General features: G+C 47.0%; 6 protein-coding genes across 6 annotated transcripts; 2 read left to right on the forward strand and 4 right to left on the reverse strand.

Annotated features, from left to right (window-relative positions):
• Window positions 1–459: 459 nt before the first annotated feature.
• Window positions 460–2,524, reverse strand: F5Y00DRAFT_119122 (repressor of RNA polymerase III transcription MAF1). Its single transcript, XM_048004013.1, has 2 exons — window positions 1,825–2,524; window positions 460–1,732 (listed from the first exon to the last, which is right to left on the reverse strand). The coding sequence occupies exons 1-2, from the start codon at window positions 1,828–1,830 to the stop codon at window positions 659–661; spliced, it is 1,080 nt and encodes a 359-aa protein (XP_047863389.1). The 5' UTR covers window positions 1,831–2,524; the 3' UTR covers window positions 460–658.
• A 695-nt stretch (window positions 2,525–3,219) lies between these two features.
• Window positions 3,220–4,710, reverse strand: F5Y00DRAFT_254008 (AP complex, mu/sigma subunit; the record flags this gene model as incomplete). The annotated part of the gene is made up of 5 exons (XM_048010121.1): window positions 3,220–3,249; window positions 3,382–3,656; window positions 3,715–3,832; window positions 3,900–3,933; window positions 4,706–4,710. The coding sequence occupies 5 exons, from the start codon at window positions 4,708–4,710 to the stop codon at window positions 3,220–3,222; spliced, it is 462 nt and encodes a 153-aa protein (XP_047863390.1).
• Window positions 4,711–5,349: 639 nt separating this feature from the next.
• On the forward strand, window positions 5,350–6,629 carry F5Y00DRAFT_119202 (Aldo/keto reductase). Its single transcript, XM_048004015.1, has one exon. The coding sequence runs from the start codon at window positions 5,594–5,596 to the stop codon at window positions 6,539–6,541; it is 948 nt and encodes a 315-aa protein (XP_047863391.1). The 5' UTR covers window positions 5,350–5,593; the 3' UTR covers window positions 6,542–6,629.
• On the reverse strand, window positions 6,629–7,810 carry F5Y00DRAFT_119193 (kinase-like protein). Its single transcript, XM_048004014.1, has one exon. The coding sequence runs from the start codon at window positions 7,602–7,604 to the stop codon at window positions 6,717–6,719; it is 888 nt and encodes a 295-aa protein (XP_047863392.1). The 5' UTR covers window positions 7,605–7,810; the 3' UTR covers window positions 6,629–6,716.
• Window positions 7,811–9,331: 1,521 nt separating this feature from the next.
• Window positions 9,332–11,476, forward strand: F5Y00DRAFT_119216 (uncharacterized protein). The gene is made up of 2 exons (XM_048004016.1): window positions 9,332–10,865; window positions 11,415–11,476. Exon 1 carries the CDS (start codon window positions 9,771–9,773, stop codon window positions 10,725–10,727), a length of 957 nt encoding a protein of 318 aa, XP_047863393.1. The 5' UTR covers window positions 9,332–9,770; the 3' UTR covers window positions 10,728–10,865; window positions 11,415–11,476.
• F5Y00DRAFT_119222 (AhpD-like protein) lies at window positions 11,077–12,447 on the reverse strand. The gene is made up of 3 exons (XM_048004017.1): window positions 11,719–12,447; window positions 11,578–11,623; window positions 11,077–11,467 (listed from the first exon to the last, which is right to left on the reverse strand). The coding sequence occupies exons 1-3, from the start codon at window positions 12,253–12,255 to the stop codon at window positions 11,427–11,429; spliced, it is 624 nt and encodes a 207-aa protein (XP_047863394.1). The 5' UTR covers window positions 12,256–12,447; the 3' UTR covers window positions 11,077–11,426.
• Window positions 12,448–13,068: the final 621 nt, after the last annotated feature.

The raw sequence follows: 13,068 nt of genomic DNA on the forward strand, positions 1-13,068 counted from the left end.
GGGACTGGAAGATTTCAGTAATTTTCATGACTCATTGCTTTACAAACCTTCCATACTTGGAATATTTATTAAATAATTAGAGCACCTAATGCGTACTTGCTCTATCAGAACGCATCACCATATCTTTTGTATAATACTGCGCAGCTTTGGAATTTGAGTTTTATTTGTAAGTCTGAAGAGTTCTTATGCAATTGTACGAACTGGACTAAACTAAACCGTACACTCAACAGAAGCACGTACCATCATCAGAACTACGCTTAAACCATAACACGTCGGCATTCGAGCGTTCGCCACTTCGCCCACTGGCCAGCCTGCTGGTTACCACAAAAGAAAATAAAACTAAGAGATATTTGATCATGGAGTATCGAGCGTCGAATCACGCTCTTCAACCACAACCGAAACCACATGCCTTCATGTCCAAAACGCCAAAAACTCATACACCCATTTGTGCCGTCTTGTTGAAGACATAGAGAACCTGGCTCGTTGGCCCTAGAACATAGGCCATCTATTGGTTTGGTATCCGTCATTACCCCCCTGGATCCTGATGCCCCCGTCCCCATTCCATCCTAGAACGCCAAAAGGAAATGGAATAATGGAAAGGGAGCCGAATCCGACCATGGGGATAACATTACACCGGGTTTTTGTTTCTTTTTCTTTTTTAGATCTCCATCCTCGCTGCGATGTCTTCACTCATGCCCCTAACAGAACGCGCAACTTGTTCGTATTCACTTTCCTCATCATCTTCATCATATTGATCGCTCTCCTCATCGGAAGAGGGATCATGCAATGGATCAATCTCAATATCCTCGTCTGGGTCATACGGGGTCATATCATCATCGTCGTACTCGTCATCATCATAATCGTCCTCGATAATAATACGACTTGCGAGTTGATCCCCCAGCCAGAACCTGGCGCGTTTATTTGCACCCAAGCTACCGGGTAGTGGCGTCGCGTGGCGCTTGGATAATCCATTACTCCCGCGCCTATGGGGCGCAAGCGCGGGCGAGTTGACTAAGTTTGGCAAACCCCTAACATATAGATAGGCAACGCGTTTCTTATTCTTATTGAAGAAGAAATAATGTAGACGCCAGATAGCGGACTCGTCACCATCAAAAGGGTCCTCGAGCGGTTGATACGAAAATACTGTGCAGTCCTTCAGTGTCATCTCCGTATCGATCATGGTCCACATATGTGGACTCCAAGTAGGACTAATCGCATCACCTCCTGAGGCTAGATTCGGCGTAGGAGAACCACCGTAAGAACGGTAGGAAGAGTTCGTATCGGGTGAAAGGAGAGAAGAACCCAACGGCCGCACACTATTCAGCGTGTTATCAATGTTCGCCATTACATGTTGTAGGTTGCGCTCGCGGCGGAAGTCCGTCGGGCGCAAGACGTGGGAGAAGTCATAGTCGGGATGACTCGCGTTCAATGTCGCAATTAGGTAGGCAAAGGTGCGACGGCTCGAAATCTCGCTCATATTGCCAAATGGGCTGGAACGTGATAGATTAAGAGATGCAGCCATCTCCTTGCGTTGTGGCGGTGAGAGCGACGCACCAAATTTGATGAGCGCCGCATGTTGAGCTTCGAGAGATGTTTCGATTGATTTGTATAGTTTCTTGTCAGAACCAGCCGCTTTTGTCGTGTACAGATCGCATCCGCCTTTGACGCGACACTCAGCCGTGCTGAAGTTTAGCGCCGAGGTGATGACGTCGAAATCGCGAAGTGGGAGAAACTACGTGGAGGATAGGGGTTAGCTAAAACCTGCGATAATTCCAAATCCAAATCCCTAGACACACTCCAAAACTATACGAGGAGTGCACTAACCTTCATCTTTGTGTCGGTAATAATTTCGCAATGGCATAAATGAATATATCATATGATGCGAGGGGGTAATAGTCGGGTATGGTTAATGTAGATGCTGACCGCGAAATGAAACGAAAGCTCGGGGCCGATGGAAAATAGCTAGGTATGGCCTCGAAGGATCGTTAAGAAGACTGGAGTCGACCAGTAAACAGGTGACACCTGGTCTGGAGTAGTGAGTTGCTGGTTAAAAGATAATTATCGTCCTGACGATGTGTGCGTAGTTGACGTAGTAACCCGTAAGCTGATAAAGAACGACGACAACGAACGCGCACTTCAATGCCTGCAACGTTGATCTAAAATAGAATGACCTAGACGATGTATCGTCTAATAGACGCAGTGAGCGCAGGACATTACGTAGTAGAAGTGTGACCGAAATTGGAATATAATGAGTATTATGGCCGTTGAATGTATAATTGAAGCCTTTGAAGGTGGAAGAGGTAAGTTGCGACGGTTTCTCGAATTGGAGTGCCGGGGGGGAGATAAGGTGTTGTGGTGATTGATCAGGTGTTTGGTGCTTGGTGCTTGTCTGACATGGCTGACAAGGAACCAAGGACCCCCCAAGGAAGCCGGGTGTTTACCGTATGCCGTTTCCTTGTCTTCTCGAATCCGGTTGCAAGTTGGCAGTAACGCGGGTCGCAGGCGCAGGGGGAGGGGGGAACTATCGGAGCTTGGAGGGGTGTGGCTTGACACTGGCTCGATATAGGTAGCTACCCAGCTACCTAAGGGGTTGGCAGCCTCCCACCATAAGTAACAGTACCAATAGCGATTAATAGCCCCAGTCAGAGACTAGGCGAATAGGATAACGTCAAGATCCCACGAGCGTCAACGGCGCGCTTCGAACTAACTTACCTAGCGTATTAACCATGCAATCGTTTCGTCACTGATGGGACGCCTAATTAGTATTCAGATAATCCGTAGCTCTCACATAGCTAAATTTCATTCGCTTATAATATGCATCGTCTTGGCTTGGTTGAATAAACTGCGCAAACATTTGCCGGAAGATGCCCTAGAGTTGCTGATAAACTTGTAGCATAAACGATTCGTAAGGGATGCTGGGCGATAGGTTGGAAAGAGATAGGGCATTGGGATTGCGTCACTTCAAAACGACCGTTATACGTTTGATAAATGCAACACGGCTCGTCCGGCGTAGACGAGATTGCAACTCTGGCATCATATAAATCCGACCTCCTTCAGCGCATTCTCGATATCTTTGGAGATCTGTGAAAATAATTGAATATAAGCATGCTTGTAAATGCAGAGCGTATAATACTATAATTTGAAACCCGTTGCGCCGTTCCTTGAGAAGCATTCTTGGACTGCAATCCGCTCGGGAAAGAAAAAATACATTGTAATTTGTTACATGATCTTCGTAACCTCGTCCTCGACCTGGACGGAAAAAAGCCATGTTAGTAGGAATAAGGATTGATAGGGAATAGTTTGAAGTTTGCGTAGGTTGCCGAACCGGTAACTTGGAGCGAGAACAAGTAGTATGAATAAAAACCCAAGTAGGCGACTTACTTCCATATCTTCGAGAGAGTCCTGCTGCCCTATGCAGCGGAGTACATTCTTCTTACTGCTTTCTTGTAGTTCCCCTGCTAGTAATATCTCATCTAATATATAGTATGCCTTTGTGAAAGAGAAGATGATGTCGAGCTCGCAGACGTTGCCGTAGTATTTGTCCATCTGTTCGACGTATCGGTGAATGATCTCGAGCGTGATCAACTCGTTGTCATCGGAAGAGCAGCCGGCGATAAAAAATAGAGAGGCGTAACGGCGGTAGACAATTTTAGTATCTGGTAGGTTGGTGAGCAGCCTTGTCTGATGATAGTAGGCACTTAATAGGAGGCGGACCTTTATATTCGAGAAAGTTGCACATGCGAGTTCGTCTAGCGAGGACTAGTTGAGAGACGTCCTTGACGATCTTCGCTTTGTCCTTGGGAGACAAGGTGGTAAACCATTTGGCCAGACGCTGATATGGGATTAGTTTCAATGGAACAGCGCTCTAAAAGAAGAGTTGTATTATTGTATTAACATACCACCTTGCCCTGCCGAGACAGCAGGATCAAGTAGCTATCATGTTAATGGTTAGTTGTGTTTTAATGCTTATGAAGATAGATTTTGATGGCATACTTGATAGCCATCTTCACGCTTTTCACATTACTATCGCAGGATGAGAAAAGAGGAGGCCCGTCGGAGATTGGGTGTGTTTTTTGCTGTTGTTAATATGTTGGTAGTAGTAAAATGCTGATGGAATTGAAAGCAATAGCAGAAGCAATTTCTTAGTAGCCGGTAGTGGGGTTGGGCACGAGCTGTCAATTTCGAATTATGCGGCCGCATTCAGATAAGGGGGTGTCTAGGTATGTACCTAGGTACCGAGATACGAACTACAGCCAGCCGACATACAATACCTTAGGTAATATTGCCGGTCCGATTTACTTCTACCACCCCCACGGTATTAGTCAACACCTGCCAGCAGGGGATTTCGGGTTTTCGCGGCTGACCTGCAGCACTTAAACTTGGACCTGCAGAACAGCGTCAAAATAGATGACCCATCCCCACCCAAGCAAAATAATATACACACACGTTTGACAATCCAATTCTTCAACCAAATCAAAAGAAAAGAATTCTTAAAAATTCTTATATTAAACCGAATTGATTAAATATTATTTCATATAAATTTCATTCAGTTATCATAAGAGTTGATAAAGTTATTTAAGTTAAAACAAGTATTAAAAGTTGAGAGATTAAAGTGGGCATGTTTTTTGACGCTGTTCTGACCTGCAATATTTCGTAATCTCTTTAGCTTCTAGAACCAAACATGAAAAAAATAAATAAGGCCGACGGCATGATGCCGCCAACTGCCAACCGAGAGACTTATTAATCCACCGAGTAAATCTACCTAATGCAAGTCCTGAAGCCTTGGCGGTAACGTTGATCGCAACACCCCACATGATTCTTTGACTGAAGGGTGAATCCTTACACTATGGTCTCCAGTACTGGGTTTCCATTTTGGGCATATCTTGAGTGGGTGAGTGACCTATCCATGACAGTTTGATTTTGAATGACCTATGCCCTACGCCCTTAACTACCTATTTACATTATGGGCTCTGATCTAGGGGTCCTCCCGCTACACTAATCGTATCACCACCACACTCGACCAGATCCCGCGATTCACTTGTTATACTAGTAGGTAACAATGGCACTACATTAAGCCGTAGTCGGCGTTCCCCATCTCGTCTCATCAATATATCAATATTGGCTTATAACGCTTATTTTATTACCAAATACCCTTGTAATCTCCTTCTTACTCGAAACTTTGACGTCGACGAGGTTTTCATCGGTTTGCTATCATCTGTTCTTGGGTCTAAGCAAGTCGAATTCAACATCCTAAGAGAGTTAGTACTTACCTTTTTTTCACTATCTCCGGACTTGGATGGAAATATTGCTAGAATTTAATCAAGACCCCACTTCGATTTATAAAGCTTCAGTTTTTCTACCCACCCACCCCTACATTGCGCTTGCATCGCATGAAATACGATTGGTAATAGACCTACTTATGATACGGTACCTGCCTACCTACCTACCTAGGTATCTACCTAATCTATCTTGATCATACTATTACTATTATTTCCTATATTATAGCTGGTGTCCTATCTTCCTATTTACATCGCGGTTGTTGTCTTAGGTAGTCCTTCATATCCAGCATATTCCTCTCTCTATCACCATCACCATGACACGAATAATCTTATCTACGGGCAACGTCATCCTGGACGGCCCCTCTATCATTCGGAAACCAGGCAATTATCGGTCCAATCTCGAACTTACAAATTCCCTCCGAAGTAACTTTTCGGCTGCGCAAAAAGAATACGCCTCCATACTTCATAACGGCAATGGCCACGCTTCTCATCCTGGGCAAAACGGATACAGCAGCCGACCAGCGCCAGAGGTGTGGACAGAAAGGGAAGATTCTACTTTGTATGTGCCCCGCATCGACTGGGAGTCAGCCGGGCTACAGGAGGATCGCTCGCAATACGAGATTACCGTCAAGTTATTCTTTCTACCGACAGCACCTCCCGAGAAGAGAATGGATTATATTAAAGAAGCATTACGATTGGTTAAGAAAGAACTAGGCGTAAACGACGTCGACCTTCTCATAGCCTCGTTCCCTGGCTTAGCGTTTGAGGGAGACTGTGAATGGGAAGCCGACAGAAAGAATGCGACAATGGGCAATGACGAAGAAGAGGTGAATACGTGGGGTTTGCTAGAAAAATTGTATAACCAGGGCCAGATCAAACAACTCGGGATTGCCGAATTCGGCACCGACAAGCTAAAGAGGTTTCTAGACAAGGTCAAAGTTCGGCCTGCCGTTAACCAGATCAATATCAGGAATTGCTGCAACGTACCTCCGCCTCTGGCAAAACTTGCCAAGGACGAAGGCATCGAATTGTACACACATCACGATTCTACAGATATCCTACCCAGCGGCACCTTGCGGGAGCTTCTTGGCCAAGGACCGGAGGGCGCTGGCGTCCTGGCAGACGGCGAACCTAGTAGTAGCGGGCTCAAAGGGGAGATCATCCCCGAGTGGGTTGTCAAGTATACGGCGTTTGTCAAGGACCGTGGAGTAATCGAGAATAAAGGCTACTTTGCGAGCGCAGAGACGGTAGAGGAGGCATGAGGCATGAGGCGGGCTCAGCGTTCTATCTATTCCTTACGCATATTTCGGTAACAATAGCATTTGGTGGTTAGGGACTGCCAGCATTAGACCATGAACACATAAACTACGCGAGTCTAGAGTGTAGTAATTATGCATCTATTTTTCAGAACAGATACCCCAAATTCCTGGCTTCATCCTATCCTATCATGCTTCTCTTGCGCCCTCTCATCCTAACCTCCTCGAGCTTTTTCAAGACCACAGGCGCTTGTTTGAAAGTCTCCCTATACGAACTTTCCAGCACAGCCGTAAATAATCCTTCGGCGCGAGAGTGCGTGCTGGCAAACGCTCTCTCCAGGACATACAAGTCCACAGCGCGATCTTCATCAGACGTACTCTGACTCGCGAGACCAAAATCGATAATCACAATATCGCCATCCAGCAACCCATCACCACCACCCCCCGCGTGCCCATTCGCCGGCTCCCGACCCTTCTCCCACGGCCGCAACATCATATTACTAGTCGTCAAATCACCATGGACAACCCCCAAGCCATGCATGCGTCCCACCGCGCTTCCTATCCTCCGCATCAGCGCCACCAAATCCGCATCATCCTCTCTCTCGCCCGTAACCGGAGCCGCATCCCCTTCGTTCCCCCTCGCGTCGTCGTTCTCCGCCTCCTTCCTCCGCCGCAACCACTCGTTAATCGCGGCGCGCGCGGGCGGGCCCCCCACCCACTCCATGGCCAACCACCCGGCCGTCTCGTCGACGGCGTACACGGCGGGGACGGGGACGCCGGCGCGTCGGCACCGCGCTAGGACGCGGGCTTCGGCGAGGATGCGGTGGCGCGTCAGGCGAGCGTCGAGGGCGGGGTGGCGCCATGGTTTGGGCGGGCGGTATTTGAGGGCCGAGGGGAGGGTTGGGAGGAGGTAGGTTGTTTTGTAGAGGCGTGCTTCGGCGCCTTGGGTGATGAGGGTTGGCGGGGTGGACGAGGGGTACGTCAGGATGGTGGGGAGGGGGAATTGCTCGGTTTTGTCATCTTGTTGCTGTGCGGACGGCAGGGCTGGTGGTGTGTCTGCTGCCACCATTGTGTTGATTATTTTGTAGGTTAAGTAGTTCTTAGCTTGCGATTATAAATGGGTTAGGTTTGAAGCTTTATTGTGTTGGGCGAATCTAGTGCAGGTTATTGAGTTCTAGTTACAGTATGTATTTTGTTAATCGAGGTTGCTTATCGCTATGTAACACAAATTGCCCCGCGATTGATATGCGCCCGCCAGTGGCAGCAGCTGCGGCTGCACCTCATTCATTAGCTTTAAGTCCCACTTCTCTAAGAAGAACCCGAAAGATTGGATTCCAAACCAAGACAGATTCTTTCTCTCTTGATCTTCACTTTACTGTTTCATTGCAAGGATATATCTGCGAGGCACACCGCTCTCCGACGAAATGCTTAGCCGGTACGCTAACCCACCTAGGTGCCTACTCTTTTTCAGCTCATCTTGTTATACTTCAGCTAGACAACTACATAGAAACTTTTAGTAAGCAATCTTGAGCTGCTTCTTATTTATAACTCATAGTAGTTACTAAACGAGCTATGTAGAGTATGGAATTTTAAAAACGAGCACGCAAGGCTGGCTATCCGGCTATAGACGGTAAACAAAAAGACGGGAAAGGAAGATGATGACCTATTCCAAGCGTCTTATTATCCGTCGGTGAGCGATGTTTAATGTTTAGTGGAAAAGTTACACAGCTTTTATACCTAATACTGGCTCCTGAGACCAAATGGGCTTATAGTTCGTATTTGATTTTTAATTCATCTTATAGTCCACCTAACTAATATGAGGCACACGAGCCTTTCCCGGAAACATTGAATCATATGTAGGTATGCGTGAGGTTTAACTAAAGCCAAGTTGGCCCGGTAGTTAAATCATTTACTTGGCGCTTTTTAGGACGACAGTTGTTGTGGATATTTCTACCTACCAACTGTAGAATAGTGGTTAAGCCAACGATAAATACTCAACAGTAGATCAAGTAAACTTCAATGCACTCTTTTCAGGAAAGGTAAAAGATAGTCTAACTAAACTTATTAAAAAAAGGAGTACTCCTTTTCGAAAGAAGCCTCGATACTCTAGTGATCTCCCAGATCTAAGTAATATACTCAACCATTTCCTAGTATGCAATACTATATCTCAAGCTATTATACCGGATTGTGGCGCTATTATAAAGAGTTGGCTCCTAAGAGATTAGTAAAGTTAGATGCCAATATTGCGTATTTAATTGAGTAAACTAAAATCTGGTTTAAAAGTCATTGAATATTATAATTACTCTAGGGCTTGTTAGAGAAGTCTCAAGACCGGCTCGTAGGATATAGCAGCAAGCGAGAATTACCTAATCACCGTTTTTATACTACCCTCTATAAGTATGACTTATACATTTCAACGTAGTGATTCGAAGGATACCTCTTATGTTTGTATACTCAACCTTACCCCGCTATGGTGTAAGAATCCCAACATATCAGATGATAATGATAGTAGTAGCTAGATAAAGCCTTAGGTCAGAATAATGAAGCCCCCTCCTTATTCACTAGAATAAACCTTCAATAAACCTTCCCGAGAACTCGTCCTATCATGAGGCGTCGTATGATAAGATGAACCGTACTTACATATGCATTTCCTCCCTCACCTAACCCTTAAAGGGGTCGGTCTACTGTAGGTACCACTGCGCCACCGATCCCGCGGCCTCCGCTATTGGGCAATATAATATATGTAATGCAACCCTAGCCTCTGGACACGAAATTATACATAATTAATATGCAGGAGTTTTTACAGTTCACGCGGGCAGCGGCAGGCGGCAGCAGGTTTCTCGAAGTACCTAACCTTAGCTTCTCGAAGTAGAAGAAACGCCCCCTCAACAATTCTTTATTCTTACACTTTATTCTTACATAGGAGGTAACCTAGTTATTCAGTTGGTTGTCTCTCTTTATTCCGGACCTCCCACGCGCAACCGTCCACCCACCCACCCAACCAACCATAAATAACCAAAGAGACTTAATTATTAGACGAACGTCACCACTTTCTATATACCCTCCACTAATAAGAATCCCTTAGACTTGTCTAATTCGCTATTCACCTTCCATCTCGCATCAAACCCCACGAACCATGAATTTATAGTCAAAAAATCCCCTTCTCCTCTATGGTCCCGTTCCCCCCATCCCCCCATCCCCGTCTCCATCTGCCACGCAGGAACAACAGCTCATCATGCTTGACCCCTCTTCACTGCTGCTGTGGACCCTGCTCCTCCTTGTCACCGCCCTTTGTCTTGCCCTTCTGGTCGCTGCCCACATTCTTACTTCCTACGCGACCGCCTACCTAGCCGCGCCCCACGAGATAACTACCTTTCTCGAAGCTGTAGACTCTTCCATACAGGAGAACGAGGGATTCGATGGGGACGTCGAAAAGGTGCCGAGGCTGGCGGATAAGCTGCGATTGGGCCGATTGCTGCGCGAGATCCAGAAGAGCGGAGACGATCTGCGCGAGGAGCTGAACCGCCTCGTTCTAGTCGAGGGCAGCCGGACCTTGCGTACCAGCGCGCGATTCCTTTGGGCGGGTCATAGAAAAGAATTAGAAGAGAGGGTACGACGGCTCGACATGTTGCGCATGCGATTCTTAGTGGTATATATGGGCATCGTTGCGACGATGGCGGGCGACCGTGCGAAGCAGGCTGAGAGGACAACGCCGAAAGATCCGGAGAAGGCAGCTCTGCATTTCCAACATCATATGCCTACTAGACCGTGTCTTCCGAAGGGACTGACCGAAAGCATCAAACAGAAACCACCGTTAAGAAGGTTGACAACACAGGCGACGACAGGACACCACGAGAAGAACGAGACCCCTCATCAAACGTCCCACCAAGCGTCCCACCAGACGCCGCACAGGACACCGCAAAGACCACCGCACCAGATGAACTGGATGGGTGTCGTGCAGGAACTCCAGCGATCCCCACGCATGCAAAAGCGGCACGCCTCGATAGAACTAGCCATGCGATCGCCGCCCCCCATATCGCCCTTAGGTAGCCCTATATCGTCAACACCAGAGATGGACAGCGGACGATTTCGCGACGCGATAGACTCCATTCCGGAAGATAAAGATAGAGATAAAATAAAGACAAAGACAGAGACAGAGACAGAAGAACAAGACTTGAGTTTAAAAAAATAATGAGCGATTGAGACGACCCCCTTCCCTGACGAATACAGTACAAATAGGAGCACGAGCACGAATACCTACGAGCACAACATCGCCTTATACGACGACGATGATGTATAACGATACACTTCACGACCCTTCGAAATTTCGGTGAGCTTATTTATGAGCAATTTACGCCTATCCATATTATTCCAATTCCACGCGGAGTTTCTGGTCACTTCACGAGATACCCCAATTTTATTTATTTATTAATTTATATTACTTCGCTTCATATTACTATTACTACTAGTTTACATTCCCTTGGTCATTTGACGGGAATATTCCTGCTGCTTTTCTTATTTCTGTATCTTCGTATATCGGGATAGTTAGATACCACGCCTCATATCCGCATTACACGGACTGGCTATTTTCCTTCGGGGATGTCATATGTATTAGATGGGTTTAGTGTAGGCTTGATCGGATGTAAAAGAACTGGCTGGGTGGTTATTAGGGAAAGGAAATCGACTCATAGCGTCGATAATATATCCAGGGGTTGATCCAAGCATTTCAATACTGAGTTTTATCATAGTATGAAGGGCGCGGCTGTTGATATGTCTGGAATCTCGCTACGCATGTATTCATCTTACACGTTTACTATTACCTCACATTAGATGTAGAGGGAGCAACTGATTCTATTATCTTGCTAACTTCCAGGGGCAGCCGTAATTCCTCTCAATCCCCAGAATCAGGACCAGTACCATTTTTCTCGCCAACTAAATCGCACCTATTAGCCAGAGCTGTCTCGTTCAAATTACCTACCCGCCTCCCCATATAGAAACGTAGAAGGCAGAAGAAATATAACGCAAGAGAAAAGAGAACTTACCGTCCAACGCAACTAGAAACCGGCTGACGCAGTTATACGCCGCAACCTATATATATTTCATCAGCCTTATATCCCTCCTACAACGAAACAACCATTATTTCATAAACCCCACACACGAAAAATAAAAGAAAATAAACTCACCGTAGCAGTAACCTCCACAACCTCCCTCTCGCTGCACACCCTCCTCAGCGCCCCAAACACCTCCTCCGACACCTTCACCTTCCTCGTCATCTCATCCGCATACCTCAGCACAGCCCACTCCCGTTCCCCCAACCCCGCCCGTTCAGCCTCCTTCCTACTCCTCTCCTCCCCATCATCTCCCCCCTCCCCCTCCCCCTCCTCCTCAACCAAGACATCCCTCCCCACAACCCCCATCCCCTCCTCGCTGACCCCCGCCGCCCTCGCAAGCGGCGCGTGGTGGCCCCACTCGTACCACGCGCCGTTGCACACGGCGACCCGACAGATCGCGATCTCGCGCGCCCGGTCGTCGAGCGACGTCCGCGTGCGTATCGCGCCCAGGAAGCTGTTCCACCCGTCCGCGACCGGCGGCGAATGGAGCAGCGCTAGATCGAGCGGCTGCAAGGGGCGCGGGGCCCGACGAGCCGCGATGCGCGCTACGATGGCAGCTTCGTCTTCGGACGCCGGCTGCGGCGGGTTGGGGACGTAGGGGAGACGCATCGCTCGCTGCTGGGTAGATAGACTAGGTACCTAAGGTAAATAGGTAGATAGGAGGTATGTATACAGTGTGTGTGATGAAGTGAGCGTATATAATATAAATGTATATGATGAACGGTAGGTAGAGTCGAGATACGATATATCAACTAACCTTAGGTTATATCTTTATAACTAAAGTAGAATGGGTGAAACTCCATGCCCACCTTTGAAGCTAGATGTGTCACATCTCCAATAATAGCATCCTCGGGTATAATCAACCCGCAATTCTCTCCGCATCCCGAACATCGGACCGCGCGCTACATCGAGATCGGGAGCTCCACTCATAGGCTCTCCGCCTTGACTACTTCACTAGTAGTTCGGCAAGTTAACCGGCAACTCTACTGTAACTGCAACTAATAGTTTTAAACCTCCAAAAGATCACCCAAGAGCAAGTAAATTAAAGTCTTTCGATATATGACAAGTTGGTACATAACTATTTACAATGTAATCAGTAGTAAGTACCTAGTATATACTTGTCGTACCTGGTATATGATAAATAAATATGTACATTCCATCAGGTCGGCTATATCTCTCGATAGCCATTGACCTTCTCATTGATCGCCAAATTGTAGCTCTGTAACTCCTGGCCTAAAAGTCGTTTGCCTGGCCCAAGTGATATTCATTCAAAAACTCATATGCTGCTTCCTCCCCTAAAATCATACGTAGAATATTTCCCTGTTTGCATGTTGGGAACGTGTATTAGACCTACAACGAGATCAAAGAAACCGAAATATCCTCGCCATCGCCCATAACGTTTCCGTCGGAGAGTTGGTCCCG

This window comes from Daldinia vernicosa (genome assembly GCF_022497035.1).
Source record: "Daldinia vernicosa strain CBS 139.73 unplaced genomic scaffold F5Y00scaffold_34, whole genome shotgun sequence".
Taxonomy (NCBI): domain Eukaryota; kingdom Fungi; phylum Ascomycota; class Sordariomycetes; order Xylariales; family Hypoxylaceae; genus Daldinia; species Daldinia vernicosa.

Bases quoted from the DNA above. Each gene is read 5' to 3' on its own strand.
- F5Y00DRAFT_119193 (XM_048004014.1), bottom strand. From the start codon at position 7,604: ATGGTGGCAGCAGACACACCACCAGCCCTGCCGTCCGCACAGCAACAA.
- F5Y00DRAFT_119202 (XM_048004015.1), top strand. From the start codon at position 5,594: ATGACACGAATAATCTTATCTACGGGCAACGTCATCCTGGACGGCCCC.
- F5Y00DRAFT_119216 (XM_048004016.1), top strand. From the start codon at position 9,771: ATGCTTGACCCCTCTTCACTGCTGCTGTGGACCCTGCTCCTCCTTGTC.
- F5Y00DRAFT_119222 (XM_048004017.1), bottom strand. From the start codon at position 12,255: ATGCGTCTCCCCTACGTCCCCAACCCGCCGCAGCCGGCGTCCGAAGAC. The intron at 11,624-11,718 runs GTGAGTTTATTT...AAATATATATAG, and splicing joins TTGTGGAGGTTACTGCTACG to GTTGCGGCGTATAACTGCGT. The intron at 11,468-11,577 runs GTAAGTTCTCTT...GGTGCGATTTAG, and splicing joins GTTTCTAGTTGCGTTGGACG to TTGGCGAGAAAAATGGTACT.